Below are 14274 nucleotides of genomic sequence, written 5' to 3' on the forward strand. Positions count from 1 at the left end.
AGGTGCTAGTGGCTGAAGAGGTAGCAATGATGGGTTGGGAAGAGGTACTGGATACAAGGGTAGTTGGAAGAGGAGTACTGAACGTAGAAGGGCTGCCTACATGGGGACTTGTGAAAGTCACAGTTGAAGGAGCTGAACTGCCCATGGAAGTGGTGGTTGGATGTGTGTTTGGGTGCACGGAAGAAGAGGAGTGTGTGCTAGACTCAGGTAAACTGGTCACAGGAGTGCTGGAGACCAAGGTGGTAGAGAAAGTCGTACTTCCGTAAGTAGGTGGAAACACAGGAGTGGTAGTAACCTGCATGGTTGAAGCTGAAGTGATTTCTGGAGTTATGGTCACAGGAGTGCTTGTGTCCTCTGGGGGGAGGGAGAATGAGGTGGTATAAGAAGTACTTGTCACTACTGTGCTTGACGACAGGCTTGTGGATGATGGAGTACTTCCTTCTTGTGGTGTGGAAACAGAGGTGGTGGTGACCTCCACAGTTGAAGATGAACTGACTTCAGGAGTTATAGTCACAGGTGTGGTTGTGTCCTCTGGGCTGAAGGGCAATGTGGTGACACCAGGAGTACTTGTCACTACTGTGCTTGAGGACACGGTGGTGGAAGATGGAGTACTTCCTTCTGGTGGTGTGGAAACAGGGGTGGTGATGACCTCCACAGAAGAAGATGAAGTGATTTCAGGAGTTGTACTAACAGGTGTGGTTTTAGCCTCAGTGGTGAGGGGCAAAGTGGTGATAGCAGAAGGACTGGTCACTGATGTGCTTGCAGACAGAGTGGTGGATGATGGAGTACTTCCTTCTGGTGGTGCGGAAACATTGGTGGTGGTGACCTCCGCAGGAGAAGATGAAGTGATTCCAGGAGTTAGACTCACTGGTGTGGTTGTGTCCTCAGTGGTGAGAGGCAAGGTGGTGACATCAGGAGGACTGGTCACTGATGTGCTTGAGGACAGTGTGGTGGATGATGGAGTACTTCCTTCTAGTGGGGTAGAAAGAGTGGTGGTGGTGACCTCCACAGTTGAAGATGAACTGATTTCTGAGGTTGTAGTCAAAGGTGTGGTTGTGGCCTTTGGAGTGGGAGGCAAGGTGGTGACACCAGAAGGACTGGTCACTGTTGTGCTGGGAACTAAGGTGGTGGATGATGGAGAACTTCCTTCTGGTGGTGTGGAAACAGGAGTGGTGGTGACCTCCACAGAAGAAGATGAAGTGATTTCAGGAGTTGTACTAACAGGTGTGGTTGTGGCCTCAGTGGTGAGGGGCAAGGTGGTGATATCAATAGTACTGGTCAATGATGTGCTTGTGGACAGGGTCGGGGATGATAGAGAACTTCCTTCTGGTTGGGTAGAAGCAGTGGTGGTGGTGACCTCCACAATTGAAGATGAAGTGACTTCTGGGGTTGTGGTCAAAGGTGTGGTTGTGGCCCCGGAAGTGGGAGGCAAGGTGGTGACATCAGGAGGCCTGGTCACTGTCGTGCTGGCAACTAAGGTGGTAGATGATAGAGAACTTTCTTCCAGTGGTGTGGAAACAGAGGTAGTCGTGACCTCCGCTGTTGAAGATGAACTGACTTCAGGAGTTATAGTCACAGGTGTCGTTGTGTCCTCTGGGTTAAGGGGCAATGTGGTGACACCAGGAGTACTTGTCACTACTGTGCTTGAGGACAAGGTGGTAGAAGATAGAGTAACTCCATCTGGTGGTGTGGAAACAGGGGTGGTGGTGACCTCCACAGGAGAAGATGAAGTCATTTTAAGGGTTGTACTCACAGGTGTGGTTGTGTCCTCAGTGGTGAGAGGCAAGGTGGTGACATCAGGAGGACTGGTCACCGATGTGCTTTCAGACAGGGTGGTGGATGATGGAGTAGCTCCTTCTGGTGGGGTAGAAACAGTGGGGGTGGTGACCTCCACAGTTGAAGATGAACTGATTTCTGAGGTTGTAGTCATAGGTGTGGTTGTGGCCTCTGGAGTGGGAGACAAGGTGGTGACACCAGAAGGACTGGTCACTGTCATACTGGGAACTAACGTGGTGGATGATGGAGAACTTCCTTCTGGTGGTGTGGAAACAGGAGTGGTGGTGACCTCCACAGAAGAAGATGAAGTGATTTCAGGAGTTGTACTAACAGGTGTGGTTGTGGCCTCAGTGGAGAGGGGCAAGGTGGTGATATCAGGAGATGTGGTCACTGATGTGCTTGAGGACAGTGTTGTGGATGATGGAGTACTTCCTTCTGGTTGGGTGGAAACAGTGGTGGTGGTGACCTCCACAGTTGAAGATGAACTGACTTCTGGGGTTGTAGTCAAAGGTGTGGTTGTGGCCTCAGTGGTGAGGGGCAAGGTGGTGACATCAGGAGGACTGGTCACCGATGTGCTTTCAGACAGGGTGGTGGATGATGGAGTAGCTCCTTCTGGTGGTGTGGAAACAGGGGTGGTGGTGATCTCCACAGGAGAAGATGAACTGATTTCTGAGGTTGTAGTCAAAGGTGTGGTTGTAGGCTGTGGAGTGGGAGACAAGGTGGTGACACCAGAAGGACTGGTCACTGTCGTGCTGGGAACTAACGTGGTGGATGATGGAGAACTTCCTTCTGGTGGTGTGGAAACTGGAGTGGTGGTGACCTCCACAGGAGAAGATGAAGTGATTTCAGGAGTTGTACTCACAGGTGTGGTTGTTGCCTCAGTGGTGAGAGGCAAGGTGGTGATATCAGGAGTACTGATCAATGATGTGCTTGAGAACAGTGTTGTGGATGATGGAGTACTTCCTTCTAGTGGGGTAGAAAGAGTGGTGGTGGTGACCTCCACTGTTGAAGATGAACTGACTTGTGGGGTTGTAGTCAAAAGTGTGGTTGTGGCCACTGGAGTGGGAGACAAGGTGTTGGCACCAGAAGGACTGGTCACTGTTGTGCTGGGAACTAAGGTGGTGGATGATGGAGAACTTCCTTCTGGTGGTGTGGAAATAGGAGTGGTGGTGACCTCCACTGTTGAAGATGAACTGACTTGTGGGGTTGTAGTCAAAGGTGTGGTTGTGGCCTCAGTGGTGAGGGTCAAGGTGGTGATATCAGGAGGCCTGGTCACCCATGTGCTTGCGGAGAGGGTTGGGGATGATGGAGTACTTCCTTCTGGTGGTGTGGAAACAGTGGTGGTGGTGACCTCCACAGTTGAAGATGAACTGATTTCTGGGGTTGTAGTCAAAGGTGTGTTTTTGACTCCAGAAGTAGGAGATAAGGTGGTGACATCAGGAGGACTGGTCACTGTTGTGCTAGAAACCAAGGTGGTAGATGATAGCGAACTTTCTTCCGGTGTTGTGGAAACAGAGGTGGTCATGACCTCCAGTGTTGAAGATGAACTGACTTCAGGAGTTATAGTCAGAGGTGTGGATGTGTCCTCTGGGTTGAGGGGCAATGTGGTGACACCAGGAGTACTTGTCACTACTGTGCTTGAGGACTCGGTGGTTGAAGATGGAGTAGCTCCATCAGGTGGTGTGGAAACAGGGGTGGTGGTGACCTCCACAGGAGAAGATGAAGTCATTTTAAGGGTTGTACTCACAGGTGTGGTTGTGTCCTCAGTGGTGAGAGGCAAGGTGGTAATATCAGGAGGACTGGTCACTGATATGGTTGCGGACAGGGTGGTGGATGATGGAGTACTTCCTTCTGGTGGTGTGGAAACAGGGGTGGTAGTGACCTCCACAGGAGAAGATGAACTGATTTCTGAGGTTGTACTCACAGGTGTGGTTGTGGCCTCTGGAGTGGAAGGCAAGGTGCTGACACCAGAAGGACTGGTCACTGTCGTGCTGGGAACTAAGGTGGTGGATGATGGAGTACTGCCTTCTGGTGGTGTGGAAACAGTGGTGGTGGTGACCTCCACAGGAGAAGATGAAGTGATTTCAGGAGTTGTACTCACAGGTGTGGTTGTGGCCTCAGTGGTGAGGGGCAAGGTGGTGATATCAGGAGGACTGGTAACCGATGTGCTTGTGGACAGGGTTGGGGATGATGGAGTACTTCCTTCTGGTGGTGTGGAAACAGGGGTGGTGGTGACCTCCACAGTTGAAGATGAACTGATTTCTGAGGTTGTAGTCAAAGGTGTGGTTGTGGCCACTGGAGTGGGAGACAAGGTGTTAACACCAGAAGGACTGGTCACTGTTGTGCTGGGAACTAAGGTGGTGGATGATGGAGAACTTCCTTCTGGTGGTGTGGAAACAGGAGTGGTGGTGACCTCCACAGGAGAAGATGAAGTGATTTCAGGAGTTGTACTCACAGGTGTGGTTGTGGCCTCTGGAGTGGAAGACAAGGTGGTGACACCAGAAGGACTGGTCACTGTCGTGCTGGGAACTAAGGTGGTGGATGATGGAGTACTGCCTTCTGGTGGTGTGGAAACAGTGCTGGTGGTGACCTCCACCGGAGAAGATGAAGTGATTTCAGGAGTTGTACTCACAGGTGTGGTTGTGGCCTCAGTGGTGAGGGGCAAGGTGGTGATATCAGGAGGACTGATCACTGATGTGCTTGAGGACAGTGTTGTGGATGATGGAGTACTTCCTTCTGGTTGGGTAGAAACAGTGGTGGTGGTGACCTCCACAATTGAAGATGAACTGACTTCTTGGGTTGTAGTTAAAGGTGTGGTTGTCGCCTCAGTGGTGAGAGGCAATGTGGTGATATCAGGAGTACTGGTCAATGATGTGCTTGAGAACAGTGTTGTGGATGATGGAGAACTTCCTTCTGGTTCGGTAGAAACAGTGGTGGTGGTGACCTCCACAGTTGAAGATGAACTGACTAGTGGGGTTGTAGTCAAAGGTGTGGTTGTGGCCTCTGGAGTGGAAGGCAAGGTGGTGACACCAGAAGGACTGGTCACTGTCGTGCTGGGAACTAAGGTGGTGGATGATGGAGAACTTCCTTCTGGTGGTGTGGAAACTGGAGTGGTGGTGACCTCCACAGTTGAAGATGAACTGACTTGTGGGGTTGTAGTCAAAGGTGTGGTTGTGGCCTCAGTGGTGAGGGGCAAGTTGGTGATATCAGGAGGACTGGTAACCGATGTGCTTGTGGACAGGGTTGGGGATGATGGAGTACTTCCTTCTGGTGGTGTGGAAACAGGGGTGGTGGTCACCTCCACAGTTGAAGATAAACTGATTTCTGAGGTTGTAGTCAAAGGTGTGGTTGTGGCCACTGGAGTGGGAGACAAGGTGTTAACACCAGAAGGACTGGTCACTGTTGTGCTGGGAACTAAGGTGGTGGATGATGGAGAACTTCCTTCTGGTGGTGTGGAAACAGGAGTGGTGGTGACCTCCACAGAAGAAGATGAAGTGATTTCAGGAGTTGTACTAACAGGTGTGGTTGTGGCCTCAGTGGTGAGGGGCAAGGTGGTGATATCAATAGTACTGGTCAATGATGTGCTTGTGGACAGGGTCGGGGATGATAGAGTACTTCCTTCTGGTTGGGTAGAAGCAGTGGTGGTGGTGACCTCCACAATTGAAGATGAAGTGACTTCTGGGGTTGTGGTCAAAGGTGTGGTTGTGGCCCCGGAAGTGGGAGGCAAGGTGGTGACATCAGGAGGCCTAGTCACTGTCGTGTTGGCAACTAAGGTGGTAGATGATAGAGAACTTTCTTCCAGTGGTGTGGAAACAGAGGTGGTCATGACCTCCACTGTTGAAGATAAACTGATTTCAGGAGTTATAGTCAAAGGTGTCGTTGTGTCCTCTGGGTTAAGGGGCAATGTGGTGACACCAGGAGTTCTTGTCACTACTGTGCTTGAGGACAAGGTGGTAGAAGATAGAGTAGCTCCATCTGGTGGTGTGGAAACAGGGGTGGTGGTGACCTCCACAGGAGAAGATGAAGTCATTTTAAGGGTTGTACTCACAGGTGTGGTTGTGTCCTCAGTGGTGAGAGGCAAGGTGGTGACATCAGGAGGACTGGTCACCGATGTGCTTTCAGACAGGGTGGTGGATGATGGAGTAGCTCCTTCTGGTGGGGTAGAAACAGTGGGGGTGGTGACCTCCACAGTTGAAGATGAACTGATTTCTGAGGCTGTAGTCATAGGTGTGGTTGTGGCCTCTGGAGTGGGAGACAAGGTGGTGACACCAGAAGGACTGGTCACTGTCATACTGGGAACTAACGTGGTGGATGATGGAGAACTTCCTTCTGGTGGTGTGGAAACAGGAGTGGTGGTGACCTCCACAGAAGAAGATGAAGTGATTTCAGGAGTTGTACTAACAGGTGTGGTTGTGGCCTCAGTGGAGAGGGGCAAGGTGGTGATATCAGGAGTTGTGGTCACTGATGTGCTTGAGGACAGTGTTGTGGATGATGGAGTACTTCCTTCTGGTTGGGTAGAAACAGTGGTGGTGGTGACCTCCACAGTAGAAGATGAACTGACTTCTGGGGTTGTAGTCAAAGGTGTGGTTGTGGCCTCAGTGGTGAGGGGCAAGGTGGTGACATCAGGAGGACTGGTCACCGATGTGCTTTCAGACAGGGTGGTGGATGATGGAGTAGCTCCTTCTGGTGGTGTGGAAACAGGGGTGGTGGTGATCTCCACAGGAGAAGATGAACTGATTTCTGAGGTTGTAGTCAAAGGTGTGGTTGTAGGCTGTGGAGTGGGAGACAAGGTGGTGACACCAGAAGGACTGGTCACTGTCGTGCTGGGAACTAACGTGGTGGATGATGGAGAACTTCCTTCTGGTGGTGTGGAAACTGGAGTGGTGGTGACCTCCACAGGAGAAGATGAAGTGATTTCAGGAGTTGTACTCACAGGTGTGGTTGTTGCCTCAGTGGTGAGAGGCAAGGTGGTGATATCAGGAGTACTGATCAATGATGTGCTTGAGAACAGTGTTGTGGATGATGGAGTACTTCCTTCTAGTGGGGTAGAAACAGTAGTGGTGGTAACCTCCACTGTTGAAGATGAACTGACTTGTGGGGTTGTAGTCAAAGGTGTGGTTGTGGCCTCAGTCGTGAGGGTCAAGGTGGTGATATCAGGAGGCCTGGTCACCCATGTGCTTGCGGAGAGGGTTGGGGATGATGGAGTACTTCCTTCTGGTGGTGTGGAAACAGTGGTGGTGGTGACCTCCACAGTTGAAGATGAACTGATTTCTGGGGTTGTAGTCAAAGGTGTGTTTTTGACTCCAGAAGTAGGAGATAAGGTGGTGACATCAGGAGGACTGGTCACTGTTGTGCTAGAAACCAAGGTGGTAGATGATAGCGAACTTTCTTCCGGTGTTGTGGAAACAGAGGTGGTCATGACCTCCAGTGTTGAAGATGAACTGACTTCAGGAGTTATAGTCAGAGGTGTGGATGTGTCCTCTGGGTTGAGGGGCAATGTGGTGACACCAGGAGTACTTGTCACTACTGTGCTTGAGGACTCGGTGGTTGAAGATGGAGTAGCTCCATCTGGTGGTGTGGAAACAGGGGTGGTGGTGACCTCCACAGGAGAAGATGAAGTGATTTCAGGAGTTGTACTCACAGGTGTGGTTGTGGCCTCAGTGGTGAGGGGCAAGGTGGTGATATCAGGAGGACTGGTAACCGATGTGCTTGTGGACAGGGTTGGGGATGATGGAGTACTTCCTTCTGGTGGTGTGGAAACAGGGGTGGTGGTGACCTCCACAGTTGAAGATGAACTGATTTCTGAGGTTGTAGTCAAAGGTGTGGTTGTGGCCACTGGAGTGGGAGACAAGGTGTTAACACCAGAAGGACTGGTCACTGTTGTGCTGGGAACTAAGGTGGTGGATGATGGAGAACTTCCTTCTGGTGGTGTGGAAACAGGAGTGGTGGTGACCTCCACAGGAGAAGATGAAGTGATTTCAGGAGTTGTACTCACAGGTGTGGTTGTGGCCTCAGTGGTGAGAGGCAAGGTGGTGATTTCAGGAGTTGTGGTCACTGATGTGCTTGCAGACAGAGTGGTGGATGATGGAGTACTTCCTTCTGGTGGTGTGGAAACATTGGTGGTGGTGACCTCCGCAGGAGAAGATGAAGTGATTCCAGGAGTTAGACTCACAGGTGTGGTTGTGTCCTCAGTGGTGAGAGGCAAGGTGGTGACATCAGGAGGACTGGTCACTGATGTGCTTGAGGACAGTGTTGTGGATGATGGAGTACTTCCTTCTAGTGGGGTAGAAAGAGTGGTGGTGGTGACCTCCACAGTTGAAGATGAACTGATTTCTGAGGTTGTAGTCAAAGGTGTGGTTGTGGCCTTTGGAGTGGGAGGCAAGGTGGTGACACCAGAAGGACTGGTCACTGTTGTGCTGGGAACTAACGTGGTGGATGATGGAGAACTTCCTTCTGGTGGTGTGGAAACTGGAGTGGTGGTGACCTCCACAGGAGAAGATGAAGTGATTTCAGGAGTTGTACTCACAGGTGTGGTTGTTGCCTCAGTGGTGAGAGGCAAGGTGGTGATATCAGGAGTACTGATCAATGATGTGCTTGAGAACAGTGTTGTGGATGATGGAGTACTTCCTTCTAGTGGGGTAGAAAGAGTGGTGGTGGTGACCTCCACTGTTGAAGATGAACTGACTTGTGGGGTTGTAGTCAAAAGTGTGGTTGTGGCCACTGGAGTGGGAGACAAGGTGTTGGCACCAGAAGGACTGGTCACTGTTGTGCTGGGAACTAAGGTGGTGGATGATGGAGAACTTCCTTCTGGTGGTGTGGAAACAGGAGTGGTGGTGATCTCCACAGGAGAAGATGAAGTGATTTCAGGAGTTGTACTAACAAGTGTGGTTGTGGCCTCAGTGGTGAGGGGCAAGGTGGTGATACTAGGAGGACTGGTCACTGTCATGCTGGGAACTAAGGTGGTGGATGATGGAGTACTGCCTTCTGGTGGTATGGAAACAGGTGTGGTGGTGATCTCCACAGGAGAAAATGAAGTGATTTCAGGAGTTGTACTCACAGGTGTGGTCGTGACCTCAGTGGTGAGGGGCACGGTGGTGATATCAGGAGGACTGATCACTGATGTGCTTGAGGCCAGGGTTGTGGCTGATGGAGTACTTCCTTCCGTTTGGGTAGAAACAGTGGAAGTAGTTGAAGATGAACTGACTTGTGGGGTTGTAGTCAAAGGTGTGGTTTTGACCCCAGAAGTCGGAGATAAGGTGGTGACATCAGGAGGACTGGTCACTGTTGTGCTAGAAACCACGGTGGTAGATGATAGCGAACTTTCTGCTGGTGGTGTGGAAACAGAGGTGGTCATGACCTCCACTGTTGAAGATGAACTGACTTCAGGAGTTATAGTCAGAGGTGTAGTTGTGTCCTCTGTGTTGAGGGGCAATGTGGTGACACCAGGAGTACTTGTCACTACTGTGCTCCCAGAAAGGGTCAAGGATGATGGAGAACTTCCTTCTGGTGGTGTGGAAACAGAGGTGGTGGTGACCTCCACAGTTGAAGATGAACTGACTTGTGAGGTTGTAGTCAAAGGTGTGGTTGTGACCTCAGTGGTGAGGGGCAAGGTGGTGAAATCAGGAGGACTGGTCACCGATGTGCTTTCAGACAGGGTGGTGGATGATGGAGTAGCTCCTTCTGGTGGTGTGGAAACAGGGGTGGTGGTGCCCTCCACAGGAGAAGATGAACTGATTTCTGAGGTTGTAGTCAAAGGTGTGGTTGTGGCCTCTGGAGTGGGAGACAAGGTGGTGACACCAGAAGGACTGTTCACTGTCATGCTGGGAACTAACGTGGTGGATGATGGAGAACTTCCTTCTGGTGGTGTGGAAACAGGGGTGGTGGTGCCCTCCACAGGAGAAGATGAAGTGATTTCAGGAGTTGTACTCACAGGTGTGGTTGTGGCCTCTGGAGTGGAAGGCAAGGTGTTGACACCAGAAGGACTGGTCACTGTCGTGCTGGGAACTAAGGTGGTGGATGATGCAGTACTGCCTTCCGTTTGGGTAGAAACAGTGGTGGTGGTGACCTCCACAGTTGAAGATGGACTGACTTCTGGGGTTGTAGTCAAAGGTGTGGTTGTGACCCCGGAAGTAGGAAATAAGGTGGTGACATCAGGAGGACTGGTCCCTGTTGTGCTAGAAACCAAGGTGGTAGATGATAGAGAACTTTCTTCTGGTGGTGTGGAAACAGAGGTGGTCATGACCTCCACTGTTGAAGATGAACTGACTTCAGGAGTTATAGTCACAGGTGTGGTTTTGTCCTCTGGCTTGAGGGCCAATGTGGTGACACTAGGAGTACTTGTCACTACTGTGCTTGAGAACAGGGTGGTGGATGATGGAGAACTTCCTTCTGGTGGTGTGGAAACAGGTGTGGTGGTGACCGCCACAGGAGAAGTCGAAGTGATTTCAGGAGTTGTACTCACAGGTGTGGTTGTAGCCTCAGTGGAGAGGGGCAAGGTGGTGACATCAGGAGGACTGGTCACTGATGTGCTTGAGGACAGTGTAGTGGATGATGGAGTACTCCCTTCTGGTTGGTTAGAAACAGTAGTGGTGGTGACCTCCACCATTGAAGATGAACTGACTTGTGGGGTTGTAGTCAAAGGTGTGGTTGTGGGACCGGATGTGGAAGGCAAGGTGGTGACATCAGGAGGTCTGGTCACTGTCGTGCTGGAAACTAAGGTGATAGATGATAGAGAACTGTCTTCCGGTGGTGTAGAAACAGAGGTGGTGGTGACCTCCATAGGAGAAGATGAAGTGATTTCAGGAGTTGTACTCACAGGTGTGGTTGTGTCCTCAGTGCTGAGGGGCAAGGTGGTGATATCAGGAGACTTGGTCACCAATGTGCTTGTGGGCAGGGTCATGGATGATGGAGTACTCCCTTCTGGTTGGTTAGAAACAGTGGTGGTGGTGACCTCCACAATTGAAGATGAGCTGACCTTTGGTGTTGTAGTCAAAATAGTGGTTCCTGGAGTAGGAGGCGAGGTAGGGACATCAGAAGGACTGCTCACCTTCGTGTTGGACACCAAGTTCGGTGATGATGGATTATTTCCTTCTGTTGTATTGGGAACAGGTGTAGTATTGACCTCCATAGTTGAAGATGAACTGACTTCAGGATTTGCTGTCACAGGTGTGGTTGTTTTCTGTGTACTCAGCAGGGATGTGATGGAATTGGTAGAACTGGTCTCATCATCCCTGGAGATCAGTGCGGCTGATGAATGATTCCTTCCTTCTGTAGTGGAAGAATCAGCAGATTGAGTGCCTTGCTCAAAGAATGTTGTGCCCTGACATCTAGTGATGCAGTTTCATCTTGTGAACATGGGAATTTTCATCGTGGGCTGGGGAAGTGCTGCCTAGCTGTGCTGTTGTTGTTTGTTTTGTTTGTTGGTTTTGGCACTTGAACTCTGGGCCTGAGCCCTGTCCCTCAGCTCTTCAGCTCAAGGTGAGTGCTCTACCACTTAAGCCACAGTGCCACCTCTAGTTTTCTGGTGGTTTATTGGAGATACGTATCTCACAGACTTTCCTGACCAGGCTGGCTTTGAATCACGATCCTCAGATCTCAGCCTCCTGAGTTGCTAGGATTACAGGCGTGAGCCACCAGTGCCAGGCTGAAATCTGCACTTTGCCTCCCCCCACCATTCTGCCATTCTCAGTGCCAGGGTGTCAGCAAAGAATGGAACTGACTGATACATCATCCACTCTCCTGTCCTGAGATCGAGTTTACGTGTCAAGTTGTTCTTGTAGGCTACACATTTCCTCAGAGAAGTGATGTGTTTGGATCCTTTCTCTAATCGCACAGTAATGCATCATCTCCTTTGCTTTTCCTCCTCCTGCCCTTCCTGCTAAAAGGGCTAAGGTGTTGAAATCCAGCTGTGTCTGGATCCTTTCCTTGTCCATGAAAGGTCCTCACTTAGCTTCAAGCCCAGCCAAGAAGCCTGTGAAGTCTGGCATGCTTTGGGTTGAAGGAGAGACCCTTTCCTGTGCAAAGGTGGGCACTCTGCTCTGTCCAGGGCTGTATGGTGATTTACTATCATTCACAGGCCATATAAAATGGCAGATGGCTGTGGGTGGCCAACAAGAAGTATGCCAGAAGGGTATAGGTGTCTTTTTCTGTCATGTGGCAATTTTTTAAAGGCTTTTAAAAAATTCTCTCTCTCTCTCTCTCTCTATCTATCTATATATATGTAGTAAAGATGGTATACAGTGGGGTTACAGTTACATAAATCAAGTAATGAGTACATTTCTTTTCAGCCAATGTCACCTCTTCCCTCACTCTCTCCCAATTTTTCCCATCCACAAGCTGTATAGTTCATTTTCAACCTAAGAGTCTAGTGAGTACCACTGCTGCATTTGCTCACCCTTTGTCCCATCCTTTCTATGCCTTGCCTTACCCTCCCAAAGACAGATTAACAAACAAGACAAAAGGTAAAGAAAACAAAAACAGGGGTCTGGGAAGGTGGCTCAGTGGTAGAGCGCTTGCCTTGTATGCTTAAGGCCCTGGGTTCAATTCCTCAGCACCACATAAGCAGAAAAATAAAGCCGGAAGTGGCACTGTGGCTCAAGTGGTAGAGCGCTAGCCTTGAGCTGAAGAGCTGAGGGACAGCAACCAGGCCCAGAGTTCAGGCCCCACGACTGGACCCCCCCCCCCAAAAAAAAAAAGAAAACAAAAACAGCAACAACTCAATTTCTTGGAGTTCATTTTAATAAATATTATTTTATAGCATCCAATTCACATAACTATTGAGCTTTTGTGATCTTCTCCTAAGAAGCGTAGATCACAAACAAGGCTACACTAAAGCTACCAGTACCACCATGCAGCATTGTTTACCCAGATGCCCCTCAGTGGACAAATGGATCAAGAAAACCTGATATATATATACACATATCTATATCTATACATATATACAATGGAATTCTACTCATACACCAGAGAGAATGATACTGTACCATCCATAAGGAAATGAAAAGTCTTGGAAAAAATTATGTTAAGCATAGTAAGCCAGACCCAAAGAAACATAGTTGTATGGTTTCCCTCATTTGTGGTAAGTAGAATATGCCTATAAGTCTACAAGCAAACATACTAGGACATGACAATTAGATAGTTTCTAGGCATTCACACAGAGTGAGACCAGAGGATTTTACAGGCTTTCCCTGGCCTTCAGGCTGACCATCCCCACCACTGGCTGAGTGAAATTGTCTTACCTGTCCTGCGAGCCGGGGGTGCACTGGGGCACCCTGAGGCCAAGGACTCCTGGGAGATGCAACCTCCTCCATCCCATACCCCACGGCTGTTGCTGAGATCTGAAAGAGAGAAAGGGCAGCTGATCTCCTGAGGTCACAATCCTCCTTTCCTTCCTGGGCCCTGCCTTTTCCTCAGGAGGCTGAGCTCTGAGGATCAAGGTTCAAAGCCTGCCTGGGCAGGAAAGCCCATGAGAACTCCATCTCCAAATTAACCAACAAAAAGCCAGACTGGGTATATGGCTCAAGTGGCAGAGCACCAGCCAGGCAAGTAAATTAAGTGACCACAAGACCCTGAGTTAAAATTCCAGTATTGTAAATATACACACAGTGTGTATATATACACACATACGTATGTGTGTATACATGCACAGAAAGCATAGGGAAATTCTTCAAGATGGATGGCAAAGGTGATGAATTCCTGAAGGACTCTGTATCCTAAGCTCAGGAAAGAAGAGCAAGAATTTTTCAAATGAGCTTACACTGAATTAAAGTTCTACACAGTGTGTCAGGTGCTGGTGTCTCACACTTGTCATGCTAGCTACCCAGGAGGTTAGGATCCAAGAATCATGGTTCAAAGCCAGCCCAGGCAGGAAAGTCCATGAGACTGTCATCTCCAACTAACCACCAAAAAGCTGGAAATGACATTAGGGGTCCAAGTGGTAGGGCACTAGCCTGGAGGACAAAAAGCTCAGGGACAGCTCCCAGGACCTGAGTTCAAGCTCCAGGACTGGCACACACAAAAAAAGATAGGCCAAAAGGCTTGGCCTGGCAGCAGGGCTTCCTGAACCAGCCCTCCCTGGTCTCCACTTCCTTCTGTACTGAAATAGAGGAGCCCAGGGGCTCATGGTCAGCATCTCCTCCCCAAGGCACTTGACCCCTACTGCCCCCTGGGGTAGGAAGGAAGCTCTACTGTGTAGATATGAGGGCTCAGATGAGAGAAGGGACCAGGCCCTGGACAGGCTGAGACCACTGGGCATGACACATTCTCAGGTCTCAGTGTCCATTGGCAGGGTTTTGTATGGGTAGTCATTTGTTTGTTGGTTGGTTTTATTAGTGTCAAGGGTAGAAGAAGCTGTACAGAAACACAGGGAGCTGGGAAGGTGGTTCAGTGGTAGAGCGCTTGCCTTGCATGAATGAGGCCTTGGGTTCCATTCCTCAGCAGCACATAAGCAGAAAAAGCCAGAAGTGGCGCTGTGGCTCAAGTGGTAGAGCGCTAGCCTGG

The 14274-nt window shown here is 50.0% G+C and overlaps 1 protein-coding gene across 1 annotated transcript in view; it reads right to left on the bottom strand.

The window, feature by feature from the left end:
• The window catches only part of Muc17 (mucin 17, cell surface associated), a 37016-nt gene that overhangs the window by 16045 nt on the left and 6697 nt on the right, over positions 1–14274 (bottom strand). Inside the window, exons 2-3 of the mRNA XM_042686718.1 lie at positions 13014–13112; positions 259–11043 (exon numbers count right to left, since the gene is read on the bottom strand). Coding sequence (XP_042542652.1) covers positions 259–11043; positions 13014–13112 — 10884 coding nt within the window. The remainder of the gene's footprint in view (positions 1–258; positions 11044–13013; positions 13113–14274) is intronic.

This window comes from Dipodomys spectabilis, unplaced genomic scaffold (assembly GCF_019054845.1).
Source record: "Dipodomys spectabilis isolate Male_0828 unplaced genomic scaffold, ASM1905484v1 ptg000098l, whole genome shotgun sequence".
In the NCBI taxonomy this organism is placed as follows: domain Eukaryota; kingdom Metazoa; phylum Chordata; class Mammalia; order Rodentia; family Heteromyidae; genus Dipodomys; species Dipodomys spectabilis.